Source organism: Hippoglossus hippoglossus, chromosome 24 (assembly GCF_009819705.1).
Source record: "Hippoglossus hippoglossus isolate fHipHip1 chromosome 24, fHipHip1.pri, whole genome shotgun sequence".
Taxonomy (NCBI): domain Eukaryota; kingdom Metazoa; phylum Chordata; class Actinopteri; order Pleuronectiformes; family Pleuronectidae; genus Hippoglossus; species Hippoglossus hippoglossus.
The window spans coordinates 8,873,832-8,886,890 of record NC_047174.1 but is presented as its reverse complement, the minus strand read 5'-3'; the positions used below and the strand labels follow the sequence as shown (position 1 = coordinate 8,886,890).

The window sequence follows — 13,059 nt, the reverse complement described above, 5'->3', positions numbered from 1 at the left end:
ATACAGGGCTCACGGTTGAGCCAAAATGATACAAAATAATAAGCTGTACTCGCCATCGAATTCTGTATGACTGAGGGTTTTTACCCAACATCCCGCCCCCCCGTGTTGCCTCCCACTCATTTACCCATCTATCCATGCGTGGTCCGTATGAAAGCACTTAGAAGTCATCCTTTCTAGCCAGTCTGATGGTTTGGATTGTCAGGATAAACAGTAGTGGAAGCAGGGACTGAATGCCGATGTTATATTTGGAAGCTGCAGGAAAGATCATGTGAAACAACAAAGTCAGACCGAAGATTTCCCCACCAGTCAGGGTTTTTTTTCAATGGTGGAAAAGCTCAAGGTCAGTTAAGGGGGGGATGCAGAAAAATTTAGGATTTAAACTTCCAGGATGTATTTTTTTTTCTTTTCTCAACCTTCTCAAGAGGTTTTTCTGTCGACTTAACTCGTCAATTTCAGGCCTCGACACAGCAGGAAAACGTGTGTGTGAACACAGTTTAACGCATGAGTGAGTCTCTCACTGTTGCTCGCTTGCTTTTATCTCCAGCTGCGTCGTTGGTTTACTCTGATCTATGTTTGTGTGTGAGTGTGTGTATAAAGTGTGTGTGTTTCCATTTGGGTTTGATTGATCGTGAAACATGTTTACCGCACCGTAAGTTTCTAAAGGTCGCGGCAGTGTGGTATATTAAAGTCTGTCTGTGAAGTGTCAATATATCCTGAACAATCTGTCAGGGACAGTTTTGGACAATTAAGTTTTATAATATTTTATTCCACTTCACCTTTACATTGACAATTTTCATTATCCATCAGCTCTGTGCTCTAATTCAATACAATATATGAATACGGTAAATCTTTGTTTTCCGTTTCCACCTGATCATGTTTCATCTCTTCCACCACTGTCACTGTTTTCCTTTCGTGTCTCTTTCTTCCCATCTGAATTTCCCTCTCCTCCTTCCATGTCATCTAAATCACTTGTCATTTTTCTTCTCCTCCTCTCCCTCTCGCCTGCACTCGATTTCCATTCCATTAAATCCCTTCTCCCTCTCTTTCATCCAGTCCACAGCTTCATCGGCGGAGGATGATAAATCCCAGCTCTCCATGAGGCCTCAGACCCCACTGGGAGGGGATGAAGTGTCTGAGGTAGACGGACAGGTGATATGGAACAAGGCCCCACCCCTCCCCACGCCGGAGGAGAAGATGAGGCTGGCAGCCCAGGCCGTGCCCACAGACATAATTCCCATCAACGTCACAGGTATGACGACTAAACTCATTCAACTATGTTGTCCATGTCCAAACCACAAGTTAGTAGCAACCAGTCCCCATTAGTGGAAATCACATATCCTGGTTCTCTAGTTCCATATTGAAGAGAAATATCAAACTACATAGAGTTTGATCTGGCCTCATCCATCCACGGTGTCTAGTCTCGAACATTAACCATCCCACCATCAGTCACATTTTGTTTTGTTTGTCTGAAGGGAATTTTCTGACATATTTTGATGATCTGTAGAGATCCCCCCCAAAAAAGGTGGGGACAGTGTTCAGCAGATCCAACCCCAGATTGGTTCAGGGGCAGGAGATAAAGCCGCCAAACAAAGTCAAACCTCACAAGGAATTTTCAGACTATCAGTAACGTTTGATTTGTGCAACTTTGACCAAGATTTTGGAAAACCTCACCTTTTTAATATAGAGAAAAACTTCCGCCTATTTTAAAATAATGGCAGGAGACATTTCCAACGAAAAACTAATTTGAAACAGCTTTTTTTAACATATTGTATTTTCATTTAGTTGATTTTCCTTCTAACTCTCAGTAAAGCAGCAAAAAAAGCAAAATTGTCAGACTGTTCCTTCAATCAACCCTCTGTGAATGGATATAGACTAATCAATTACTGTACCCAGTCATCCACAGAGGGAAGAAACTGTATGTGTCAGTCATGGATGTCTGCCTCCTCTCTCTGTGTATTTATTCCCCCTCCATCGTGCTTCTGCGAGACTGACCTTCACCGTCTTTTGTGTGTGTGTGTGTGTGTGTGTGTGTGTGTGTGTGTGTGTGTGTGTGTGTGTGTGTGTGTGTGTGTGTGTGTGTGTGTGTGTGTGTGTGTGTGTGTGTGTGTGTGTGTGTATTGTGTGACAGCTTATCCTAGGGTCAAGGCTTTTCACCGACTTTATGTCATATCACAGGGCGTTTGACAGATGCACACTCACACACAGCAAAAAACATGTCGACACAATTCCCTTGTTAGCACATCTGACACACAAATGTATAAACTGTAAAAATATAGCATCTCATTCAGCTCTATTGTTTAATGCAATACATTAGAGAGATTGTCTTATTGGATATAGATTCACATCTGCCGCGGCTTTAAAACAGTGCAAAGACTCAAAGGTGTCAAGACCAATATAACTGCGATCCCATTGTCCTTTAGACACTAATGAGTCCTTAATGCAGTCCCTCGCCTTGTAAATCACTGTTTACTTCATCTGCAGTCACTTTCGATTACTGTGAAGGAGAGTGTTAAAAAAAAAAAAAAAAAGAAAGCAAGAAAAGACCAGGGACCTTTCTGTCACTTTGAGGGGAAACGCGTGATAGAACGTGATGGACACTATCTGCCCTCATATCAGTTTCTATTTCCCTAACGCCTCCGAGCAGTCCCCAGTGAGTCAGAGAGACGAAGGGAGAGCGGATCATGTGTGATATTGTTTTTCCTTCAGAAGACTGGACAGTCAGAGAAGGATATTGAGAGCAGTTAAAGACTGTATGTGTGTGTGTGTTTGTGTGTGTATTCTTCATCACTCTGTCCTGTGCATGTGTGATAATGGCATGTACTCCATCTGTGTATGTTTCCACCTCAGTTACTTGTCTTCAGGGTTGGAATTTAAACCATCTGCCATAAAACATTTTCTTTACAAGCCTTTGTAAAGAAGTGCTCTACAGCCATTTTCTGTTCTTAGAATTAAGGCTGTTTTGGGCACTTTGGCTGGTGGATAAAAAAGGCTCAGTTCAACCAAATAACAAATATTTTCTCACTTATCTATTATAGTATCTATCGCTGTATTATAGGTTTAGAATTATTTTTTTTTTAAACGCAACCCGCCGCTTTGTCGGGATCTCACCAAAATTGTATTTGTTCTTTTGAGAATAGGGGCGAAAACATAACTTCCTTGGCAGAAGTAGCAATCTGCATATCGAGATACAACAGAATGGAAGAAGTGATAAAATGATTCTTGTCATTTCCTTGAACTGACCCTTTGGGATTCCTGCCCTGTTGACTTTGCATGTTCCACTCCCAAAAAAAAAAACCCAACAAAAAACCAAAACCCTCTGCATGTTGTTGACTTTGTTCCTCCTGACTAACCGACTGCTGTTTGCCTGTGTGTCCGCCTGCCTTGCTCTCGCCCTCCCGGCTACCAGGGGCAGTGTTTGACCGACAGGCGAGCATCCGGCGCTCCCTCATTAACACTGACACCGTGTCCCGCCGGCCCAAGAAGGTCAAACGCAGAAAGACTATATCAGGGCTGCCTGACAACATCAACTGGGAGCTAGGTATGGATCTCTGTGGGGCTATGTGTCGCCCTCTACTGTCCACAGACCCGTAGAAACACTCTGAACAAGCATCCGTCCTTCTTCCATTACTTTCCTTTTCTTTTCATCTCCATAACTGGATCGTGGCTGGACAATGAGCTCACTCCTGCAGTATTGTACTGAGAGAATTGCACATTCAAGGCCTCAGTGTTGGATCGAGGCCCTGCAGCTGTTCAGTATTTCTCTCTTTCACTTATTCACAAGGGTCCTTATGTTTTCTCCTCCACCCTGTTTAACTAGTTCCGAAGCCAGGAAAGACTCATGAAATCCTTTTCAATACTTGTTGTGGGTTTTAGACTTGTTGGAAAATCAGGTCATATAGGACACGTGAAGTGCAGCGTTTACCATACTTAACTCGTATTGTGTCATAATCCCTTTGGGTCAAACTTTGTCCACTCTCATTTATGTGAATTGTGTGTCTGTGCCTGTGACTTAATCCGGACACCATATTGATAATCTCAGCATGTGCATCTTACTCACATGTACTGATCATGAAATTATGGGCCCCTGACACCCAAAAGACCCCTAAACCCTCTTCTTCTGCCCCTGTCATTTTCTGAACCCTGAACCCACAGAGAAAATGAGGGGTAAATAGCAAATATGTTGGTTCTGGGGTCCCCCACCCTTAGTTACTCAGCTGAGCTGGGTGTTAAGAGAATATAAGCTCACTAAGCTGACACTGTGTTGCGCTGACGGCTCCGCATGGCCGATGTTTATTTACAAGTCTCGGAGCTGTAGGATGACAGCGGTATTTAAGGAGAATGTAATTTCTCTCCTCTGCGATAAGATCAACCGATAGGGGAGAGAGCTTTAAAGTCTGGTTAGTGCCCAGCTGACAACAGCGCCTGAATGTCATGATTACTGGGCCGGGGTAATTGCCCCAGTGCTTCATCCATCCATCCATCCCTCCCTCCTCCCTTTGCTCTAGTGCTGCCTGCGAAGTAGACCTGCAGCTTAATCTATCGCAGCAGCAGCAGCAGCCAAGCTGTCACTCCAGCTTTTAGCACAGGAGGAACAGCAGAGTGTATGTGTGGTTTAGAGAGAAAGAGCGAGAGAGAAAGAGCGAAGAAAGGACGCAGGAGTGTGAATGTTTTTTTTCTTGGACATGAGCATCAACAGGAGAGCCGCCACAGATGGGATACACACTAGACATCTTTTTACGTTTTACAGCTCATTCTTCAAATTGTTTGTTTAATAGCCGGTATGTCCAGAGTGTGTGTCTCTGATCTATATGTGCAATTCTGTATTTCTTTGCATCTGCATAGTCTGCATGTCCTGTCCTGTACGTCTACGCTGTGTATGCATGCGTGCACCTGTGTGTGTATGTTTTTGTGTCAATGTATGTGTATGTGGTTTATTGGCTGCCTCATACTTAACCAGATGCCTGTTCTAGACCCCAGGAGACACATTTTTCTATCGGACTGAGCCAGAGCAAGAATAGCAGGGGAAGGGAAACAGGGAGTCTTTCTCTTCTCTCTGTCTCCCCTCATATCCTTTACTCCTTAATGAAGAAGACCAGAAGTTATTAACACGCAAGACAGGATTGCGGCAAATCGAATTAATTAGCCTCCCCGTGACCACGGTTTATCTAACAGTCAGGTCAGAGAGCAGAAGGCATGTTGGCTAAAGAGGTTAGAGAGGAAGAGAGAAGGGTAGAGGAGCAAGAACAGAAAACCGGAGATAGTTTTTATCAATCACACATTAATCTTATTTTCTATCTTTTCTTTGACAGCAGCAAAAGGACGTGGTGGAGAGCTCCGGCCTCATTCCATGTTCATCCCGGGACAGTACTCCACGTTGGGCCGCGTTCGGAGTGTCAACTCAACGCTCTCGCGCTCAGTCACCAGAGACTCAAGCTGCCAAACAGAAGAAATAAAGGTTGTACCCCCGTCCATGAGAAGAATCCGGGCGCAGAGAGGACAAGGAATTGCTGCTCAGATGGCGGGCATTTCTACTTCCTCCTCGACAGGAAGTATATCCATCTCCAGCAGTGACAGCTCCGGGATCTTGATGCTGCCACATCAGTTTAACGGAGACCCTTCCCGTTTCCACAGTCTGCCTCGACCGGGCGCCAGGGTGTCCCTCAGTGCTGATCCCATCTACAGCAGCACCCCCATCAGGTCAGAGGAGCAAACAATGACTCAGAGGCAGATTGGAAAGCTTCAGGTTGATAATACAGTGGTGCACATGAGAAACGCCCCAAGGACGGGAACTCTGCCCAGGCCCAAGTCTCAGGAAGTGAGGCGGTCACAGTCCAGTGAGTGGGGTGGGGGTCCGGCGTGTGTGGTTTCCCCACATGCCGCCTATTCCACCTCAGTCATCCCCAATGCCACCCTGTCATGCTCCACTGAGGTCATCACGCTCAACACCTCCGGTCTGCACCCCCACTCCTCAGCCTCAGTTTATCCCACAAACCGAGCACTCAGTCTGGCTTCTCTCTCTAACACTGACCCTCTGATCTCAAGTCAAGCAGCCTTCAGCCACAGCTCCACCTACCCAGCACTGGCCACGTCCACCCCCACTCATACACCACAGGGTGATGGTCCGGTTGTTGCTGCACCCGCTAGCGAGTCAGGGCACTCGGACAGCAGCATACACAGCCATAGCACCTTGGCTCCCACGCCTCCATCCTGTCTGCCGGAGGAGCAGTGGATATACGACACGCCAGAAAACGTGGTGGTCCCTCACCGCACTCTTACCTCCAGCTGCTCCACTCCCATCAACCAGCTGTACAACAGCCTGGAACACTCCTCCAGGACCACTACTGATTCCAGCTCTGTCTATTCCCAGGACAACGATGGATACTTCACCTCTATGCACATGGACTCTGGCCTGCGCTCTCGCAGCCATGGCAGTGGGCATGGCGCAGCAGCTGGCCGGGCCACCAGACACAGCATGTACGAGTGCCGAGAGATGGCCAATCAGGAGGACTCTGCAAGCTTGTACAGTGATCGCTCTCTGTCCCGCAGCATCTCCCTTCGCAAGTCTAAGAAGCCGCCGCTGCCCCCAGCCCGTACCGACTCTCTGAGACGCAAGCCTGGTGCGAAAAAGCCCCTCGGAGGGGTTAGCGCCATAAGTGGTGCCAACGAAGCAAATGGTGCCATGCTTAATGAGACTCTAATTGCCAGTTTGCAGCAGAGCCTACAGATGGGGCTCAGGGGAGGAAAAGGAAAGGGCGCTTCACCATCTTCACCCTCTCACAGTCCTAGCAGTGACTACGATGACCCCTGGGTGCTACGGCCACGCAGTCAGAGCAGCGTCAGCGCGGGAAGCTCCGCAGCATCACTTGTAGCTAATGCAAACTGCGGCGGTGTGTCTAACGTGTACTCACTATGCCACGTGACGCCTGCTCACAGCGACACCAGCAGCTTACGTTCCGAATACGCCGATTCCTGGGGTTACTACATGGACTACCCTCGTAACCATGGAGACCAGAGGGCACAGACCCCTCCAGCCACAGATAACATGACAGCTGGGCCTCACATGGGCGAACTACAAAACGGAGGTGAGATTCACAGAAACAGCCAGGCGCCAGGCGCTCCGGGGCAAGAGGGAGGGGTGGCAGTGAAGCCCAAAACGTCGACTTCCTCTCCGGACAGGGTGCACAGACTGACCTCCCCATCCAGCGGCTACTCCAGCCAGTCCAACACCCCCACGGCCGGGACCCCGGTGCCGTCGTTCGTCAGGTCCATGTCCCCCTCCACCCGGCCCAAACCCAGAGTGCCCGAGAGGAAATCCTCACTCCTCTCCTCTGTGTCCATGTCCTCCTCTTCCACCTCCCTCTCCTCCAACACCTCGGACTCGCTGAAGAGCTTGGGTCCCCCAGCACCGCTTCCACCGCTCCCTCTCTCCTCCTCAGCTCCCAACACCCCTCTCAGCCCACCTCCACCTTTCCCAGCCCCCCTACCGCCAAGTTCGAGCGCAGGATCCACCACACCTCCGCCAGCTCCCCCCTTGCCAACCACTCCACAGGGAACTTCTCTAACCCCACTTCCTGCTTGCTCCATCTCCCCAGAATTCCCTCCTCCTCCATCCCCTGAAACACTAATTCACCCGAGTTTGTCCTTCAATGGAAGCTTCAGTCCCCCCCCACCACCTCCTCCTCCTATGCCCTCCTGTGGACCCCCTCCACCTCCTCCCCTGCCTACTTTTTCTCCACCTTCCTCCTCCCGATCTCTTGTGAAGGCAGCGAAGGATGCTCCCAAACCAGCTATTTCCAGCAGCCCCACAAAGAGCGCTAAGCCCCTGATTACCCCGTTTGCACTACAGAGCGTTCAGCTACGCTCAATCAAGCGGCAAGGGAAGGAAATTAATGGCAAATCAGACCACACCACAGCTCAGGAAACTGGGGTGGACCTCCCTCGCAGTCCACAGACCCTGGAGAAATCTCACTCCCAGGAGTATCCCACTGTGATACCCGTGTTTACCAGCTCTCCAGAGGATGATTCCCGTAATTCCTCACCGTCACCTGTGTCAAAGCTCTTAGAAGAGTTAACATTAAACTGCAATATCACTGAAGACACACCAGATAGTGCTGCCTTGAATGGAAAAGCTGAGGATCAGAGTCACTTTCTCTCAAACAGAAGAGAAACAGAGGAAGCGCAGGAATCATTGCCAAGCCCCCCAGAGATCTCCCAAAGCACGCCTGTGAAACAGAAGCCCCCAGCCATCTCCAAGAAACCCAAACTCTCTTTTCTCTCACAGTTTAGCTCCCAGCTAATCAATGAACAGGCTCCAGCTCAGTGTGAGGATACAAGCAGCCTGTCCCGAACAGAGGACCAAGTAGATGCTCTGCAAAGACAGACAAAGGAGGAAGAGAAAGAGAGGGAGCAACAGGAGGAGGGGGAGATTTCAGAAATCTCTGAATCATTAGCAGAGAGCAGTGAAGCATCCACGGAAATCCAGGACGAGTACCGCGTCTCTACTCCTGCAAGCCAGGAGACGAGTCTCGACAATGGGCCGTGCCCCAACGGAGAGGCCCACGAAGAGGAATACGAGGAGGGGGATGGAACAAGCAGCACGTCTGGATCCATCAGCTCCAGGGAGGACGACTCAGGTGTGTTGAAGTTATTGTGCTTTTCCACCACATTTAAAGTCAGAAATGTAGAGATTCTGTGACGAGTAAAGACCAGTTTTAAGTGGCATCAGTCAAAACCATTGTTTACTGAACAATTAGACCATCTTCCTACTTTGTTAGTAGTGATGCCGCTGCCTGCGGCCAGCTCCTCGAGCAGCCGTGAAATTCATTTTGAGCCCCAAAGCAAAAGAAGCCGAAATTGAAACCACACGCTTTTAAAAGGTTTGGAAAAACTGTTAAAATAGCTCAGGAGAGACGGCTTATCACTGGGACAGCAGAGCCGCAGCTTGAATTTATCCGCTCTTACTCACTCTCTTCCCCTCATCCTTTTCATATTTTATATGCAGACATCTCTTGTGGCTACTGTCCCTTCATTTTTTCCCCCGCATTGTGTTTCCCACACACACTCACACACACTCTCAAACACACACACACACACACACACACACACACACACACACACACACACACACACACACACACACACACCTCAGCCTCCACTGTCTCCTCGACTCATGTCCGCTCTCCATCCTCATTTCAAAATATCAATTTTAGCCTCTCTGCCGTTTCCCTCCTCTTCTCTGTTAAAGCTCTTTTCCTCGGCCCGTCCCACTCCCCTCTCTCTCTGAGGTAAGCGGGCGAGGGAGGGAGGAGTGGGAAAGTGTCCCAGGGGAGATGCTTGTCGTTGTTGGTGGGAGCAGGGGGGGAGGGGCCCCGTCATATCAGAGGGGAGGGGAACAGATCTGGTAAGGGGATGGAGGGGAGGATGGGGGGAGAGTGTAAAGAGCGACTGCCTGCAGCGGCTCAGGCAGTCGAAGCGCAGACGTGAGCGCGGAGGTTGGAGGGAGGAGGAGGAGGAGGAGGAGAAAAAAAGAGGCTGAACTAGAGGAGAAGAAAGGAAAGAGGAAATCTAGAGACAGGACGAGAATGTAAGGGGACAGTCCAGCACCTCCTCGGCAGCACTTCAGATCTCTTACCCTGCCAGGTTAATGCGACAGGACGCTGGATTCATGAGCATGTGCGACCTGAAGTGTGTGTGTGTGTGTGTGTGTGTGTGTGTGTGTGTGTGTGTGTGTGTGTGTGTGTGTGTGTGTAACTTGTATGTTTCTCTGTGTCAGGTGAGGTGTTTGAATCCAGCACGGCTGAATCGTCTCCGGCCCCGTCGACCAACGGGGCGTCTAAGGAGAACATGGTGACCCCCTCTCCCAACCGGCCCAGAACCACAGAGGACCTCTTTGCTGCCATTCACAGGTACCACGATGCACTTCTCTCTTCTTTTTTTTTTTACGCCTCCTGTCACTTCATCATCTACTCCCACTTCCCTGCTCCTCACCCGCTTCATCTCCTGCTACATTATTTATTCCATGGAGCCAGTTCATTTTCCCTCTAGTGCTCTTTCATTCCAGTTTCTTTATTTGTTTGTGTTTCTCTCTACCCGCCCCTTCTTCTTCTCATCTCCCCCCTTCCCATAAACCACCATGTATCACCCTGGACTCCTCCACCACTACCCCCCCTATCACCCCTCAACCCATGATTTCTCTTCTTCCATCTCAATTCCCCTCCTCTCCTCCTCCTCACCTCCTGCTCCTCCTCTTCTTGCCCTCCACCTCTCAGTCATAACTTTACCCAGCACTGTCCCATCTGCGAGTGTACACATCTGTCAAATCGCTGCTCTCTGGGGTCTCTCAGCCCAGGAGAAGTGAGTCTTTCTCTGAAGCCACGTAGAGGCAACAATATAGGTCACAATGCGAGCCAGTAGTCAAACGTTTATCGAGACATCTGTGTTCGTGAAGTCACATCGTCGCTGCTCATTCTCGGCAGATGAGAACGCTGTTGCTTCATCCATTATTTAACTACTCAACACCCTCTGGTCCTAATCTAGGTTAGAGGCCACTGGAGAGACCGTCTTGTGTCTTTTTTTCTCGTTCTCTCACTGTTTTTCTGCTCTGTGGTATCTTGACATACATTGCATACGTGCCCCTTTGCTTCAAAGGGAGCACGCGCATAAATTTCTCATGCAGCCCGCCAGTTTGTGTTTCATGGTCACGTGCGGCGGCAGCGGCAGCAGCAGCAGCCGGGAGTTCGCTTGAGCATCACAGGATTTCATTTCTTAGGATTTTATTTCTGCAGGCACCAGATTGTGGTGTGTATTTATGGCGCCCATGTCATGTGTGCGATTGTGATTTATTGCGTTATTGGATGGGAAGATTGTGTACGTGCACACGTGTAAACCTCACTGTCAAGTTGTTTGTTTACCACATGCTTTGCTGTGTTCTTCCTTCATCACACCTCGCATGTGGAGAACATGATAACAATAATTTTAACCTACACTGTGGAAAGTGAAGGATTTCTTGTGGTGGTGTTGATCAATTTTTTTGATAAGCTGTTATTTTGCCTGAATCAGGTCATTCGAAAAAATCCATATGCGTTATATGAAGTAGGATACATTTTTTTCTGACATTTCAAGATAATGATTATCAAGTAGCATTTTTAAAGTCACGGTGGTTTAGTGTTTAGCACTGTTGTTATCATGTTCCTCACAGCAAAATGGTTCTTGGTTTGAATCCCAGTTTGATTAGGATCTTTCTTCGTGAAGTTTGCATGTTCTGTCCACGTCCACGTCCTCCGGTGTCCTCCCACAGTGCAGATTGGGATTTTGTTAATTTGAGACTAGTGACCTGACCATGGTGTACCTCACCTCTCGCTCAATATCAGCAGGGATTGGCTCCAGCTACCCCATGACCCTCACATGGATAAGTGATATAGATAATGGATGCATAGATTTTTAAATTCAAAAAACGTTGATATGCAGGGTTTTATATCCCGACGACCTTCCATACAGATGCTATCTAATTGATCCCTTTCCCTCTAATCCTTCCCCTCCGTGACGTGGTTCCTCTCCCCCCTTCTCCCCTTCCCTTTAATTTACCATCGTTTCACTTCCACGTATCTTCCCTCTCTCAATCCTCCTCTCTCTGGGAAAACAGAAAATTATGAAAACCTTGAATGAAATGCGTTCACACGGCTGCAGCAGAAAATATAACTCGTCCGAAGGGAGATGGAAACCAAATGAATTGCACAGCCCGAGAGTTCGATCGAGCGCTCAGAGCGACGTCTCATACTGCAGCATATAGTTTACCTCGGGAACAGAGATTAGTATCTCTGCCTTCTGTTTGTCCATGTGCATTTTGTGTGTGTGTCTGCCGGTGTGACTTGGTCTTGGTCGACTGAATTCAGGTGTGTGAGACGCTCGTGTGAGTGTGTGTCTTACGTAATACTGGTGGGCTAATGTGGCGAGGAAGCTCACAGGGGCCGACGCGAGATGGAGGTTGAATTTAGGGCACGGAAACCCATTTTGCAGCCTCAACCAGGAGGCAGACTTAAACTCTCACACAGACCATTTGTGTCCTTCAGCCCTCGCTCTCGTTTGACCTTCTACAGGTTATTTGTCCTCTATGGAATAATTTATTCCTATACATCTAATCTGAGGATTAAGGATTTTGTCTCAGGGCGCCCTTCACTCCTCTTTTTACATTCTGCATCAAATCTCTCCCGTATCATACAATCTATATTTTTTTTATCATTTCTGCCCCCCCCCCCCCCTGTGCAGAGGGGACGTGCAGTGGGTGGGTGCATCCTGTCTAGAGAGGTGCGAAGTGGCAAGTAGCCCCTTCCCTTTAATTAGCAAGCCTTGTTTCTGCCATGCTACCATTGGATTATCGGCAGTAATCCCACAGGGCAACCCCCTGTACCACAGATTAAAAAAGATGTTTCCCTGCTACCCCCTAATCCCCCCATATTCTGCCAGTTGCAGCTTTATTGCTCTGCTGTGGTGCAGGACTTATATAGACAGAGTAGGCTGAGTGGTGCAGTCAAATACTCTGATACCCCATGCTGGGAGGAGGCTGAATTGTCGTTGGCGTGATTAAAGCTGCTTTGGGCACTTCTCCCAGTTTGTGTTTTTGATTAATTTCATCGTGCCGCCTCTGAGCTTTTTCGTTGCAGAGTTGCAGTGTTTGCAGCTTTTCTTGTTTAAAAACTCATTGGATTGCTTTTTAAGAGAAATGTGTAATTTCTTCTGGTCGCTGTCCTTTTCTCTTCTGAGCATCCTCCTTATTGTTTGACTTTTTGGGGGATTTGTGCTGTTATGTGTGATCGCTGGGGGCAGAGCTGACATATGGCAAATTTGGGACAAAGATTTGAGGCGTGTGGGACGGGTATTTTAAGTGCAGTTTTTTTTTTTAAGCTATGACAACACAGACCCAGTCACAAGGCTGGACCAGCCTTTCTGCTCACATGTATGAAATCTCATATGCTGCAGCCTCGTTTTAATTTGAATAATTGACTTTGATGTGCCCAGTTCCTGACAGAACGGCCCCCAACTCTTGCATTTTTTTTCTTCTAA

The 13,059-nt window shown here is 48.3% G+C and overlaps 1 protein-coding gene across 13 annotated transcripts in view; it reads left to right on the top strand.

Moving 5' to 3' along the window:
- The window catches only part of nhsl1b (NHS-like 1b), a 96,743-nt gene that overhangs the window by 82,690 nt on the left and 994 nt on the right, over nucleotides 1-13,059 (top strand). For 8 of the 13 annotated variants that reach the window (XM_034580514.1, XM_034580521.1, XM_034580524.1 and 5 more), the window contains exons 4-7: nucleotides 1,054-1,249; nucleotides 3,407-3,538; nucleotides 5,310-8,633; nucleotides 9,773-9,905. In XM_034580514.1, the coding sequence (XP_034436405.1) occupies nucleotides 1,054-1,249; nucleotides 3,407-3,538; nucleotides 5,310-8,633; nucleotides 9,773-9,905 (3,785 nt within the window). The remainder of the gene's footprint in view (nucleotides 1-1,053; nucleotides 1,250-3,406; nucleotides 3,539-5,309; nucleotides 8,634-9,772; nucleotides 9,906-13,059) is intronic. The other 5 variants (XM_034580528.1, XM_034580515.1, XM_034580523.1 and 2 more) reach the window with 3 other exon arrangements.